Source organism: Stigmatopora nigra, chromosome 9 (genome assembly GCF_051989575.1).
Source record: "Stigmatopora nigra isolate UIUO_SnigA chromosome 9, RoL_Snig_1.1, whole genome shotgun sequence".
Lineage (NCBI taxonomy): Eukaryota > Metazoa > Chordata > Actinopteri > Syngnathiformes > Syngnathidae > Stigmatopora > Stigmatopora nigra.
This window is the reverse complement of record NC_135516.1, coordinates 10,061,470-10,077,620: the sequence shown is the minus strand read 5'-3', so window position 1 is coordinate 10,077,620 and position 16,151 is coordinate 10,061,470. Positions and strand designations below refer to the sequence as shown.

General features: G+C 38.3%; 1 protein-coding gene across 3 annotated transcripts; it reads left to right on the top strand.

Annotated features, from left to right (window-relative positions):
• The first annotated feature begins 2,664 nt into the window (after positions 1-2,664).
• Positions 2,665-12,268, top strand: LOC144202095 (solute carrier family 22 member 21-like). Of its 3 annotated transcripts, XM_077725069.1 has the most exons (11): positions 2,665-2,789; positions 7,081-7,591; positions 8,237-8,340; positions 9,034-9,188; positions 9,925-10,096; positions 10,310-10,454; positions 10,536-10,630; positions 10,873-11,087; positions 11,197-11,379; positions 11,772-11,907; positions 12,094-12,268. In XM_077725069.1, exons 2-11 carry the CDS (start codon positions 7,259-7,261, stop codon positions 12,194-12,196), a joined length of 1,641 nt encoding a protein of 546 aa, XP_077581195.1. In that variant the 5' UTR covers positions 2,665-2,789; positions 7,081-7,258; the 3' UTR covers positions 12,197-12,268. The 3 variants fall into 3 exon arrangements, with proteins under 3 accessions (XP_077581195.1, XP_077581197.1, XP_077581196.1); XM_077725071.1 differs by lacking the exon at positions 2,665-2,789 and having other exon boundaries at positions 7,406-7,596; XM_077725070.1 differs by lacking the exons at positions 2,665-2,789; positions 7,081-7,591 and adding an exon at positions 7,991-8,110.
• The last annotated feature ends 3,883 nt before the right edge of the window (positions 12,269-16,151 follow it).

The following is a 16,151-nucleotide window of genomic DNA, read 5'->3' as shown; positions in this document are numbered from 1 at the left end:
TAGAGTATTTCATGCCGAAACAACTTTAGGTGAATGTTAAATTTAAAAAAAAAGATAACTCATAAAATCTCCAGTTTAATCCAATTTTTGAAAAAAACTGACTGAAATGCATTCTTAATAAATAGGCCCACTGTCTTTCATTTTTGCAGAATTGGACATTTTTTGCGTGTATTTGCCTCACTTTTCGACTTGGACACACACACAGCTGGTTGCTATCTGCTTGCGTATAAGATGAACTTTTTTAGTTTTGTTTTCTCACGCACTGCATGCTTTTTGCAGATACGCTCAGTGATAAAACTGATCGAAATATTGATTGACAGAGATTAATGGCGACTCTCGGACCGAAGGGGGCACCAGGGGGGTGGGAGGTGGACTCCTACGAGGGGGTGATAGAGGTCAGCAAGTTGGGATCGAGTAGATAATAACGGCCGAATTCATGCCAAATTGGAACGAATACAAGATGTTCTTTTTCAAAATTACTAAGGAAACACTCGCAAAACAAATCCATTTGTTGTATTTTAATTATCAGCCTTTATCATAATTAACACTTGCTGCATATTTTTTTTTTTGTAATTCGCATGATGAGTTGTATCTTCATTTTTTTTTATCCAAATGTCAAAATTGCCAGGTAAAATGGACAATATTTTAAGTACAAGTGAAATACACAATTGAAAATGTACTGTTATTTGCTTTTATCCTAAATTTAGATAACATTGATAGTTTTGGCATTTCTTTTGCAATTATGCCCTTCTTATTTAAAAATCCGTTGACAATTACTTTTACAGATTAACAAAAATCGACTGTACTATAGTTCACGTAGTGAAAAATGACGCATTTGATGCTGTCATTCAACAAAAAAACACACCCGTTGAAAGCAAGCAAATAAAATATATTTATCCTTTAAAAAAAGACGTCACTAGGCCCAATGTCCACTTTCCATTTTTTTACAATGTGAATACAATGAGACATTTTGCAAGACGAGCACAAATATGACAAAGCCTCGTGCATGCTTTAAGCTGTTTGTTCCCCACTTGCACAATTGATCGCAAAGTTCGATATATCGATCGTCGATCACTTCACTCTCACTCGGCGTGCTCTCCTAAATACGCAAACATTTGCGGGAGATCCTTTTCGGGGGATGCTTTATTCTTTTGCACGTCGGATAAAAGAAATACCAAACGGCCTTTTTTTCAATGTCTGGAAAATAATACTCTCTTTTTCTGTCTTTTTTTCCCCATCTCAACAAGGTCAATGATGACATTTAGCGCGGCCTGCTGTTCGTCTACTTCAATGGCAACCAGGTATTTTATTTTATTTCTTATTTTATAGTGTGTGAATTATTTGTATTTTGTATTATTATTTTTACTTCCCCTTAATTGCATGTCCTGAATTTATCATTGTAAATGTTCCTTTTGGAGGCCATCATTTATGGGCTCTTATGTTAGAACAAACTTATTGAATTTAGATACACATGTATAAAGTGTTAAATGGTGCAGAGAACAGTATCGAGCTGCAAAAGGAGCTTGTTTTATGTGCAAGTCTAGCACATTTAAAAAAAAAAAGCACCCAGACTTTGTTTTGTTAAGTTACAGTCATATTCAAAATATGGGCTAAATAACAATGGTATTCAATATGGAGTTTCAAATTTTGAATTTTTAAAAACTCAAAAGAAAATGTATATATTGTTTCATTCAACATTTTTCTACAGGCTTTTCTACAGGTATGAGGCATTATAAAACTTGAAATTCGAATTTAGAAGATATATATTGTGTATAATATAGTATACTATATCATTTATAATAGATTAAAGTGCAGCATTTACAACAAATATTCATTTAAATCCCCCTTAACGTCGATTTTGAAATTCTGAGAGTAAAATTAAATCCATCACAACAACATAGGAATATTATTATTATTATTATTATAATGATAGCAATTGTTATTACCAATTAGAGTACAGATTTTTTTTATGTATGTGGGTCCTGCACGTATAAATTGAAATATTTTATCGTATTTTAGAAAAAAAATGTCTGCTTTGGAGAATAAAAATACAACTTCTGTCATCGTTTTAATTAGCCGGGAAGTTTCTTCCATGACGGGTCAGATGACACAATCCCCAAATATCATCACATTTAGATTTTATTGATTAAGTAATCATTGAACTGTTCTATTCCACCAAAGACTTTGATATCGAGTATGAAAAGTATCGCCACGGTTTCCGATATCGATCCTCCCGGCGTTTATTTGACATTTCCGCACGCAATGATGCCATTTTCATTACTCGTGTTTATTTATCAATTGAACATACATAGGAACAAAACTTGCGGCGTTTGCCGTTCCCTCCGGCACGGTTGCTAAGTAACAGATGGAAAGACGGAACTGTCACTCAATTGATGTGTGTGTGTGTGTGTGTTTACGTCTGGCGGGGTAATATACTGCCTTAACGTGAAAGTTAATGCTTTAATGATCATTCTTTTCATTTCATGTACTTTGCTCAAAGTGTCTGTTTTAGTTGATTCAATTTTATATCTGAAGGTTAAAGGTCATGTGGATTCTTCTGATGGGATAATGCGTTTTTGTTTTTATTTCAGATCTCGGAGTAAAAAGAGCCTTGGGATGGAAAGTCTTATCTTGCCTTCACAGAGGCAAAGCAACAGATTGCGAAACAGCTAAAAGGGACGTACGTGGTGGACATCATTGGTCCGTTCCGAACCAATCCAACAGCGACTCTTTTAAAATCGGCACATGGAAGGAAGTAATTTACGGACCTGCTGGATGCTGTTTTCGAGGTGAATATATATTTTCTTTGTTGTCCTAAGGATGTGTTTTTTAAGTGCAAGATGTAGCATAGCCCATTCTTTAAAAATCCATTGAAATGGATGATGATAGATGTCCAATCACGTAGCTCTTTTCTGTTAATTTACATATTAATTCACAAAATAATCATGTATTGTACTCAAAGTTAAATACAAGGAATTTTTCCTTTATTTGATACTCATTGAACTCATTAACAATGCATTCAATTGCATCAGAAGATCAGCATTTTATGTGAATTGGACGCCTATTATTATTATCAATATCATTCTTTGCTAGTTAAATATTCTAGAATATTTAAAAAAAAAAATCAACTTTACAGTGCTAGTGTGTGTCTTATCCACAATATATTTGTCTTTTTATTCATTATACTCCTTAAGTTATACTTTCTTATTTCATTTTTTATCCTTTTTGTTATTTTTTTTTAATTAATTCATTAAAACATAAAGGAAATAGTCCAAATGACCCAAAATGTAACGTCAACATACGTTTTTCAAATTAGCAATACTAGAAGGGGTGAATTGATATCTCGACAGTGTATTTTTAAAATATTCCCCATGATTTTTACAAATACGAGCCGCAACAATATGTAAAAATTCCTCCCTACCATGCATCTTTTCCACATACTTGATACAATAGCCCGCACGACTTAGATGGATGACCGTGAAAATGTGAGAAATATGCCACTTTCATAAACCCCATTGATTTCTGCCTCCAACAAAGCCGGGACAGAGAAAGATGAAGACGGAGAGCCAGAAGAGGACAGGGAAAGGAGAAATAGATGAACAGCACTTGCCAGGTGGATATAGTATTGGAATTTCATCCATTTTACACTCTTTTGGCCAACTATCCACCAAACCGAGGCCCGCACGGCAAACGGCGGCCCGGGTTTCAAAGTTCCGCCTGTTTAAACGCCAGTTCTAAGGAAAGGAGAAAGAGGGGGCGGGGCTAGCGCCGGCCGGGCTGGTGTTAAGGTGATTAGTCTGGTGGGTTGGCGATAGAGAGAGTTGATCAATAAGCCATCGATCCCCTATTGCAAGTGTCAGGGGGGTAGTGGGAACTAGGGGAGGGAGTCGGGCCTAGCTTGACTTTTAAAAATCCTTTACTTTGCCAATGACAAATAACCCATTAGATTGCAGGAGAGCTGCAAAATCTGGACAACACTGGAAGGCGTAGAGGACTCGCCCAATTTACCTTTGTTTTAGTCTTTGAGCCAAGTTTGGAAAGTACGCGCCAGCCATTTGTCCCTCCGACTCAAATCTTTGCGGGGTAGAGAAACTATTGAGTTCCATGCAGTGAAGTTAGCTAGCTAGCAGACCATTACTTCCAAGAATTCCTGTAGGCTGAAATATTCACTGAAGCGAGCGAGCGAGAAAGCATGCTTCACTCGATAGTCAGGCCCGAGGACTTTCAAAATGTTTAGCAATAAGTCTTTTGGCCAAAGGTCAACGTAGTAAATGGTACCGAAACGAGGCTACGGCATCATGGGTTGCTTTCCAGTTAGTTGAAATATTGTATGTTGGTGTACAAGGGTACAAAATCTTAATAGCAATCTTTCAGTAGTAACAATTGTCTAATTTGTGTATAGTATTCCACAAAAGGAAAGTGAGAAGAATAAGTAATGGGTGACTATTTTTGGAATATTTTTTTGTCGCTTTTTGAGTTAATTTCCCTTCCTTTCTTTTAACACTTTAAATATTAACATTTGGTGCAGCCTTCCTGATCCAAATTGTCGACGCCATCTTTTAATTAGTATCATATCTTTTTATTCTTAATCATTATTTTTATATAGCTTTTTAAAATAAATAAGTTAATGCAACATCCATTAAAAATGACAGTGATCTAACTCAAACAAATAAGAACCAAAATACAATTACATTGTAAAGTTATCCAATTCATTTTGACTGGGAAACCTGGCAGCGTCCATTCATCCATAAAATAGACGAGTCTTGCTTTTTAAATGGCGCAAATGAACGAGATCGTTTTCTTACGGCGGTTAAATTTATGATGATATACTTGCATCATTTGAATATAGCGTGCTCTTTAAAGATCTGCGCTGCAGAAAAATCTATTTACAAAAGTGGAAAAGTTGGCAAAAGGAGAACTTTTGCCGTGGAATTATTCCACTTGGGGAAAAAAACCAAAACAAAAGCGACCCCTCCATCTATTTTCTTTTTTTTTCCTGTCTGTAATTTGAATGTAGTTACAAAAATGCAACTTTCTTTACATTAACCTGTCCGCTCTGCAGCAAAGTGAACAAATAATGGCACTTCTTTTAACCCGCGCGGGGATTCTATTTGTCGCTCCCTCGCGTAATCCACATGGCCCGAGTTCAGGGGTGAAAGGTCACCTAACCGCTGAGAAATATCAAATAAACCCGAATTAAAGGCGACCAGATAATAGAAGGGAGGACAATGATTATTGAATAACTCATCATTTTTATTGCCGCTTGGAAATATTTAGGCCACATGGAGCTGCCAATCTAATTATTGGTTAATCATGTATCAATAATAAATCTTATATTTTACCTCAGTCAATAACATAAAAACATTCATAAAATGACATTTAAAAAGCATGAAAATGCACGACACATTGACATACAATTGACTGTAACCTTAATTTTTTCAGCCATTATTAACTTAACTGCAAAAAATCCTACTTTAAAGAAAAATAGTTTGAAACAGAAATGGCGCGGCAACACATGTAGACCGACATACAATTATTTTTGTTTTTAGCCTTACATATTCTTTAAAATGAGACTTTGTTGTCAAATATACAACAAATTTGGACAAAAAAATGCTAGTAAAAAGTGTGTTAAAGTCTTTGTTCACTCCTGCTGCTCATTTTTTCTTCTGTTTCTTCCTTTCTCCTTCCCACGTCCTTGTCTTCACCGAGCGTCCCCTCACTCCCCCGCGGGTCTCCCTTTTACCTGCCTCGCTCACGGGCGCCAAACCCCCGACCCCCCCTTCCCATTGTCTCCCTCCGCCATGCGCTCCCTCAAATTAATGTAGCGTTATTGACAAGTGACTGGCTGAGCGGGCATTGATCATCGGGAGGACGAGAGAAGAAGCGCTTAGGGGTGAGGCCCGAGTGCTCCACACGGGCGAGCGCTTTTCACGCTCTTAGCCCGCCGTTGACACCGCCGTAATCATCCGGGGGGGCCGCCGTCGTTTGATTTAGCGCTTTTTCCACTCTTGGCTTTGATATGAAAAGGCGACTTTGAATGCTAAACAAGCCACGGGAAATGACTTAAGTACGCCTTGAGAATAATTGAGGTCCAAAGCGGCCTTGCCCCCCCCCCCTGTCTGACGCTAACGCTAACAATGAAGGCCACTTGCGTAGACGAGAGTACGCAAAAGGGCAAATGATAGCCAATCAGTGAAGTGCTTTTACAGTTGTCGCTCAGGAGTTGACCCCGTGACCCCGTTTCTTGACCTGCTATAGCCAAAGGTCACCGGGGCAGTGGTCAAAGGGCAGGTTGGAGAGGGTTGCCGTGGTTACCGAAAAAAACCTGTCGAGGTTTCGGCCTCGGTCGAAGAAAGGTCGTTGGTGGCGTGCCGAAAGCCGATGCTTGGTGACAATGCGTCAATCCATTTTGAAATATTTCAATTAGAACTGATTTAGCCGGCAGGTTTTGTTTTTGTGATGGGACTTTTTTTATTGGTTGATGCGTTACGCTACATTAGTAGACATTAATGATGCGAGCATCTCAATAAGTGAGTTTAATTGATACACAAACCTCATACATTTGAAAGATTTATGATTTTATACAGAAAAATTCCGCCATTGGCCTTCACCTTTTGTATTTTTTAACTATATATATAGTACACACATTTATCCATTTTAAAATGTCCAATAACAATAATAATACAACTTTCTATAATGTTGTTGAGCTGCACTTTTTCAGTGGTGAATAGTTTTATTATATCAATATATACATTTTTCTCCATTCCTGTAGTAAATTGATTACAGTCCAACTACATTAGTAGCACTGTAACGTGGAAAAGTGCATTTTTTATTGATTACAAAGGAGCAAACTGAATTTATGAACTGCAAATGTGTCATTTTGTACTTCCACTAACACGATATGACTATATTTTTGCAAGGAATATTTTTCCCAGTGCATTCTAAAAGTACACCCTAGGGGGAGCCTTTTCACAACAAAAACAACAACCCTGTTTTACTTTGACTTTTCCTCTTAATGTTTTGCTGATCATTTTTTCTTGACGCTTGAGCTCTCCTCTGTCTTTTTTTTTTTTTTTACAGTACTCATCATGAAATCCTGAAGTCTTTGACCTCTCCTTATCATCCCATGAAATTTCAATCATTTACATTGGCTTTCCTGTCTAAGTTTTAAATTATTTACATAGTTAGCATTGAGAAGACAGTATATAAGAGTAAGTACATTAAGGCAAGTATTGCTGTCTGAAGATTGTGCCAAAAAATGCCTAATGGAAATATCAAGGATTTTGACGGAGATGTGGATTTTCTCGGCAAATATGGACGCTTCCAGATTTTAATGATGATTTTACTGAGTTTAACGGCAGTCCCGTGCGGTTACATGGGAGTTTTGTCCGTTTTCATCGCCGACACGCCGCCTTACCACTGCACGACTTGGAACAATTCTACAGATTTTCTCAACTTTAGCGGAACCGATAGTTGTCATCGGTATAAAGTGGACACAAAGTGGAGCGAGGGGCTCGAACCGAGGAACCAATCGGATCGATGCCTGGATGGCTGGCTCTTCAGTCCGGAAAGCTACACAATCGTTTCTCAGGTGAGGTATGGAATACATCATTTCATTTTACATATTTATTTTAAAGTACATTCGGCAAAATGTGACAAATGAGTGAAAATTAGCTTTGGAGAGTTCCAATATTAAATATAAATATGTATTTTTCTATTTTATTTTTTTATTTAATTTACTTTAATATTTAAAACAATACATGTCTAAATTCAAATTAAAGAAACCTCAAGTAACACTAAAGTATTTTTTCTTATTTTTTTTATTTATTAATTTATTTATTTTGGATAGGGTTTTACACATAATATGCTATTGATATTGGTAGCCGTCCAATTTATTTAAACTTGGAAGGATGGCCGTGAATGCTCACGTTTGAATATATTGATGCGCTAGATGTCAAATCCATTATGACTGGGAAGGGCGAATGTTCATTTGCCTCTCCCAGCCAAAATGGATTGGTCTTCCAGTGCCGTCAATGAGTTAAATGATTCTGTACGGGTTGGAAATTTTTTTTTAACAGAATTTGTACATGGGAATGTCCTCTCATGCAATGTAATAGCATGTGTTGTAATAGTTGGTCAAATATGAAAGATCAGGCGATATTAAATTTGTTTGACTCACTATAACATTTTTATCATGCTAAAGTTTCTAATAAGCTCACTTGTTATTTATTTACAGTGGGAATTGGTGTGTGAAAATGCGTGGAAGGTGCCTTTCTCCACATCCATGTTCTTTGTCGGGGTCCTGTTTGGATCCCTCATCAGTGGCCAGCTCTCAGACCGGCAAGTACACATGGTCAAGCTTTAGAATGAACACAAAATCAGAGTTGTATTGTGTTTTACTAGTGTTGGCACACGCAAGGATTTCTTGCATATTTTGTGGGAGCTTTACAATAGCTCCCTTTGGACTGTCTTTGTTCAAACTGATTAAAGCCATGACTTTAACTTGGTAGTCATGAGGCTTGACTTAAGTATACACGCATATAGTGGTAATCAAGACCACTCAATTTAGAGGCAAAAGTCCTGACTGATTAATCATGGTATCCAGGCTGGCTGTATTTATATCCATTGTTCCATCTTGATCTATAGAGGGGTTGAAAATGAACTCCCTATTTAAAAAATGGCATTTATTGGCATATATTTTCTAGTTTTTTTGTATGTATTTATGTTCGATGTTGTATAGGAATTAGATATATGTTCTTTTATACTCAGATTTGTTATTTTGTTTACATTTAAAAAGCCTGACAAACATGGCGACCCTATAAGAACCCCTCAATTGGTAGCCAACCAAGAGCAAGGCACAATAAAACACTCGCAATCACAACTCAGTGGGAATCGAACCCAAATTCCCAGCACCAAAGTCGGGTGGAAAACTATAACCACTTTTCAGCTGGTTGGCAAATGAAACATTGAAATTCTGAGGTTTTTGTAGAATTCTTTCATGTATTCATTCCTCTTTGTTGACATTGTGTTCAGGTTTGGCAGAAAGCGTGTTCTTTTTGCCACGCTCACTTTACAATCCGTGACCGCCTTGATCCAGGCCACGTCCGTCAACTGGGTCATGTTCTGCGCTCTCAACTGCCTGAGAGGAGTGGGCCACGTGTCCTGCTACGTAGCATCATTTGTTCTGGGTATGTAAACCACATGTGGCATCTTTGATATCGTTAAATTGATGTGAGGTTTTTTTGAGGGGCTGGACTAAATAGGAAAGACAATTCAGTATGTTTACCATGTGTAATCAACCGATGGATAAAACATTCAATCTAAGTCACTATTTCGAGTTGATCAATACCAATCAAAAAGTGAGTACGTTGACCTCAGACGCTGATCCGTCTCGATAAGAGTCTTGAGACACTCCTTAAAATGGCGTCAATGTGATGAGGAACCAGGAACTGAAGAATAAAGACACTTGAGACAAACCATATGTATATTTTGTTCCTGTCCTCTGATTGGTTGGTCTGATCATCACCTACTCGAATCAAGTTTGACTAGCAAAACCGGTTAACAAATCAATGTGTATATTGGTGTCTATGTATGTTTGTTTTAACAAAAATATTTCATTTGAACTTCTCCATATTAATTCCATGACTACAGCTAGAGTGTTCCCAAGGGTAAATGCTGTTATTGTTCTGGGAAATAGAAAAATTGAGTGTAACCGGTTTTACTTTTCACTTTTGTGTATGTACTTTTTAAAGCATGCAAGCCTAATGCAGTTACAGAAAAGCAATACTGTTTTCTTTTATTTATTTCTTGAATGGAACTCCTATAAATGTAGCTAGATAAAGGGCAATTAATTAGCAGGGGCTATGTTGGGAGAAGTTGAAAGTATTGTCTGGTACTCATATTGCATCTTTCTATCTTGGTCAGGGTCTGAGATGCTCTGTGAGTCTGCCAGGTTGACCTTCAGTCTGGTAGGTCAAAGTCTTGCTTTTAGCCTGGGTTATGCCCTTTTGCCACTCCTGGCTTACTTCATACGAGACTGGAGGCTGTTGCTGGTCGCCTGCGCTATCCCGGGCCTTCTCTTCATTCCTTCTTGGTGGTAAGCACACCGCTAGATCACGTTACAGTGCCATTCACGGCAATAGACGTCCACTCCGTTTTGGGTTTAGAGGGCGGGCAGCCATCGTGTCTAACTCAAGAACTGATGTTTTTCGTCATTTGTTTTCTTTCCTCGTATAAATGTTTCTGGTGTAATGCTCTGTTATACTTTAGTGACTTTTGTTAGGTGAATAACGTGTTTCCTGATCTTCAGGGTGATTCCCGAGTCTCCTCGTTGGCTTTTGCAAAAAGGACGGGTGGAGGAAGCCGAGATGGTGATTCGCCGAGCTGCCAAATTGAACAGGGTTCACGCACCTGATGTCATATTTAAACCTGGCGACAGCTCGGGGTTGCTGCTGGTGTGTATAGCATAGGGTTAGGGTACTCTTGCTTTCTGTATGCAGGGTATACAAATTAAGCCATTTGTGTCTTGTGTCCAGCAAAAACCAGGGAAAAATGAGAAGACCTACACAATTATGGACCTGATACGCACCCCTAACCTGAGGAACATTACAGGTCTTGGCTTCATCATATGGTAATGTCAAAGTTGCATACTCCCCAATTGTCATTTCCTTTATAAATACTTCTGACCTTGACTTATTAAAAATAATAACTTTAGCTAATTCCAATTTGGAATAAATCAAATTTTCTGCACAAACTCTATATCCACATTTCATCAAAGGCCAAGCATTTACATACCATAATAAACTGAAAAATATATGGATCTCTGTATTTTTTTTGTTATTTTCTCATCCAGTTTTTGCTCTATTTCTTCAGGTTGGTGACGGCCCTGGCGTTTTATGGTCTCTCTCTTAATACAAGCAACCTGAAGGGCAATATTTACCTCAATTCCTTAGTTTCAGCAGCCACTGACGCAGTAGCTAATGTTCTCACGTGGCTTTTGATAAACAAAGTTTCACGGCCTAATCTGCTCTCCTCCACGCTGATGTTTTCCGGAATAATGCACCTTGCTGTTAAGATGGTCCCCGAAGGTTTGCACTTTTCCATTCTAATATCGTCTAATAATTTCCACGATTCAATGCTATTTTTATATCAGGGTGTGGCCTGTTGCTGTTTTTTAAAATCCCCTTTTTCTTGCAGACATGAATGTTTTGTTCCAAGCCTTGGTTCTGACCGGGAAGTTGGGCGTAGCCGTGGCTTACTGCATGGTCTTCGTCTTTTTCGCTGAGCTATACCCCACCGTGATCAGGAACTCCGGCCTGGGTGTCGTGGCCACCGCTGGACGCATCGGCACCATAATATCTCCTTATGTCATCTACATGGGCAAGTGTGGATTTCTTTTTTTTCAAAATGATTATTATTTTCATCCCTATAAACTTTAACTCTAGTGCACGCACAGTTTTATTCCGAAAACAGAAAATGTAATTTCTCGGGCCGCACAAAATGATGCGGCGGGCCAGATTTGGCCCCCGGGCCGCCACTTTGACACCAGTGGTTTAACCAAGGAGATTTCTCCTGAATCCAGCAGCACCTGACTGCAACTGATTTATTACACTTTTAAGTACACCAGATTGGTCAAAATATGTCCTCTTCATCAGTTTTGAATGAAAACCTGCACCCACTGTGGCCCCCGAGCACCAGTTTGGACACCCATGTGTACTTCATGTGCTTCATTAATCCACTAATAAATGTTTTCCTCTGTGTTTTTGTTGCAGGGGTTTACAGCAAAGTTGCTCCTTATATTATTTTTGGTTCCTTAAGCATCACGACAGCTTTTTTGAGTTTGATGCTACCGGACACGAGAAACTGCAAATTTCCAGACCATATCACTGAAGCTAAGCCTATTCGATGGTATGTTTCTGTCTCTTTTACGGTCTTCAAATAATGATTAACAGAAATATTTGTTCCACTTGCCTGTGTAACTTGGCTGGGGTGGAAAAGGTTTTTTTTTCCAGGAGTTGATCATCTTGGTTCAAAGTCATTTATTTACATGAGTTCATATTAACAGAAATATTTCTTTATTTTCTTCATCCATAGTCATTTCTCACCAAAGAATATCTCCTGCCATCAACACTTTCAACAACAAACAAATAAGAGTGCTGCAACATCGCCCTCTGCTGACAGAACACATATATCATGAAGTTGAATCACATTTTATTGCACAATTATGTTCAGTGTCTTTATTATTTACATTAAAAATACATCAATGTTATTGTGTTGGTGTATTTGCTGAGTTTTGACAACCCAAATTTGGAGTTACCACAGTGTTATAAATCTTGAATTTTGTAGCATATAGACAGCAAGCAGGGGGTGACATTTAGCCATTTCCTTTTGCCAAGATGATTTTTTACCAGAAAAGAGTCAAGAATTTCTCCAAAGAAAACTGTTAATGTAAGTTTTTGATGTCTGAAGCATTGATATTGTTGACATGATGTTAAATTTGCATCTTATTTTCAGAAGGAACGGTAAATGAATATCGAAAATCCTTATTTTGGAGAAGAAATGTCTTCCAGACCATGACAAAAGTCAACCACAATGGTAAGAAGCACTTCATTTCTTTGGTCAGAATTCTAGCAATGTATTTTTCCAATACATTTGACAGTAAGGTTTATTATTGGGAGGAATTTGGCTGTACTTGGTATGTCACATTTGGACTAGATGAGGTTTATTGTGTTTATATGTTTTCCTCCATCTGATGCCCATAGTTTGGTGGGATAGGCTCCTGCAAGCCCTGCGACCCTTGTGAGGATGAGCGATACAGAAAATTAATGAATAATTAAAATATGATGGTCAGGTGTGCCTCTTAGTAAAAAAAATGGTAATTGGAAAGATGATCAGTCACCCTTAATGCAGTGCTACAGAAAACAGATCATATTTGCTATTAGGCGGCTAAAAAAGAGGATTTGAATCATCGTTAGGCAAGTGAAATGTTTGTAAACAATTTTTAGAAAAGAAAAAAGGTCCAAAAAAGAAGCTCTCAGCCACGACAAAGACCCACAGTGTTATGTGGCGGCTATCTGAGCAATGCTGACGCAAAGGGAAGGGTGGGGGGTCCTGGAGAGGGGGGGGGGGTGACTACTGCAGCAGAAAAACAGCTATGTCTGCAGTCATTAATATGCAAATATGCAAATGAGAGGGTAATTAAGATTGGGCGTTCGTCAGTGGCTCTTTGATTGCTAATGAATTCCAAACTATACAGGCAGGGGGGCAGGGCGCTGATGGGCCAAAAAGAACAGGAGGATAGAACCCCACCCCGCCTCAAGCCCTGCTTTTGTCTTAAATGAACAGACAAAATGAGTAAGAAAACAGTGACTTGTAAAGTGTACTTTGTGGTATTTGAGAGAGAGGAACGTCGTTGCTTCGCGCCAAGTCAATTAAGCGTGTACACATTGAGGATACAAAAAGCTCAAGCTCATTAGGAGCCATGGAGCTGACCCCCGTGGCGAGGGATGCTCAGGTATCTTGGCGGGAGGGTTTTGTCTCCTAAAGTTCACACATGAGCACGCGTACCCTGCCGTTGTCGCTGTTGCGCTCGTCCCTTGACATTTGTACAGCCTGTGTGGAATCACACCACGTGAAATGAAAACAAGCCACAAATACAAAGACGTTAAATAGCTATGGGCTTCATGGATTGGCTGCCATTGATGGCGATCGCTCTCAGTTAAAACCCTTTCGGTTTTCTTAGTTTCCAATTTTTAATAGATAAATTAAAGAGGCATACATCACCAATTTCTTGATCGTAAAAAAAGATGGTGGTTTTCATTCCTTGATTCTTTTCAATTTTTAGTTAGGACATCATTACCCAACTAGACTGAAGTACGAATGTGTTTCACATATCTGTGTGCGAATAGACTGCCTTTATTATTATTTTTTTCACAGGAAACAGGAAACCAGAAGTCATAACAAGATACTGTAGGTTTTCATACTGTACCTGATGCGTGGGTGGATGTTTGGGGTAACCCTTTTAACAAACTTATGGTGCTCATGTGAGATGAGGCCATCAATGTGTGGGTGGGTGGGGTGTCTTGTTAGGAAAATGGAGTTCCACTCTTTAGTAGAGGTTGTTTTTAGGGTTTTTGTGTGTGTCTAAGCCACCACAACATATCATTTGTCCTAGTTTCTGAAAGGCAGTAAAGCATGTTTCGTTTGATGTTCACGTCGTGCTGCAATATGATCACCTCTATTCCAAACACCCGCTCTGTATTTCTCCCAAGAGTACCGCAGGAGCCGAATCTGTGACACGAGACATGTTTTGTCACATTGAGGTTGATCCGCTGCCGTCGACTCCCCGTTGAAAATATGTCCGAGGGTGGGTATATTATTATTGCTCTCATTCTCTTCTCCCGCTCAAGGGGCACGTTTGTGTGCATGCTTTTTCCCCCCTCCATCTAGTTATGAATTTCTTTGGCATCTGTATTTATACTTGTAAAGAATAGAACCCCCCTTTAGAACCACAAATGTCTTACAGGTGTGCATGTGGCCATTGCATGTTGAGCATGTGTGTTTATGTGTGGATGGCTGCGTTTTCTCGTAAAAGACCGGCGCAGATGTTGTTTCGCCGCAAACCAGCTGAGGGTTTTTTTCTCTTGTCCCAAGTCTCAAAACAAATTGTGACATTAAGTGTAGGCCTTGTTAATGTATCACCCCCAAGTTCCCCCGCCTTTAAGTTTCAGGTCTTAAAAAACAGACAATAGGGCGTTTTTTAAGGGCAGGTTTGGATTTTTTGTTTTGTTTTGACATTTTTGTGGCCATGTCACCCCATGCTAGTGATGAACATAAACGGTGCAGCACCACATGTAGACAGGAAATATAACAATAGTAGTCATATGTGTATATTTTACGTCATATGTGGAAAAATTACATATTTCCTAGTGAATACTCAGTCATTTACAGTAATTGCGTTATTGTTGTAGGGCCACCTAATGGTCAAAAAATGCTAAATAAAACATTCAGCGTTTGCATTTATTCATGTTATGTAATAAATAGCTCTCATTGATTTAAAGGTATAGGTACCTATATTTCTTTGGACACCTATCTGTAGTTTTGCTTAAGTTTGAGTACTTTTGCCAGTTTTCATTGTCATGATGTTCTTTGCTGATTGGTTGGAAAAAGGACACCTGGTTTTCCACTTCTTAGCCATGTGGCGTCCATATTGACGGACGTTGGCGAGTTAAAAGATGGAGGTGAATGGAAATGTATTCACTGTTTTTTTATTGCAGACTTGTTTTTACTCTAAGACACATGTTTTGACCACTTGAAAGCCATCTGTACTGTTAATTGTAATACCAGTAGCAGACCGTTGTCAACTACTATTAGGACATCAAGTCAACAAATGAGAAAAAACTGGGTGTTTCTAGTAGTACTAACACAGAAATAGATACAAACTAGTCGTAGTGTTTCACTTTGTAGTTAATAGGACAGTGGTGCGTGGAATTTCTCTTTTTATTGAGATTAACCATTGTTTGTATTATTGTTAATTGTCTTTTCATTTGTTGGTTATTTGTGCACTTGGTGGTGAAGCTTTAAATGTCATTATACTTGAATAATCAATTCAATTAGCATGTTATTAAGGTATAATTTCACTTATTCAATATAGAAAAGTATCCAAAACAATATTCAAAGATACAATAGTGATAACTAATAATTAAAAATAATAATAATGTAATCATAATTTACATGTTGACATATATTATAGGTTTGCCTACATAAATCTAAATGTTATGTTTTTTTTTAATAATTACAAAAAATAATCACTTGCCGTCTAATTGTGTTAAAGTTTAATTGTGTACAGATGCAGTTGGCCAAAAAATGTCACAAGTAGTGGACGAAGCGTTCGACCCTCATATTATTGTATAATAACCTTATAAATGTGGACAAAGAGCGTATTAGTACATCGGATGCATATCAAGGCAATACGCAACATTTTAAAATGATTTTCCGTGCAAACGCCGCCGGCGAGCTGAGTTTATAATGATTTTGCTGGCTGGCAACGCAACGTTCGGGCAAAACAACACTGCCCCGAGCTTGAAACATATTTGGACGTCTCGCCTGTCAATCAAATTTAGCCGCACCCCATTGGTCGTCTCCTCCGATAT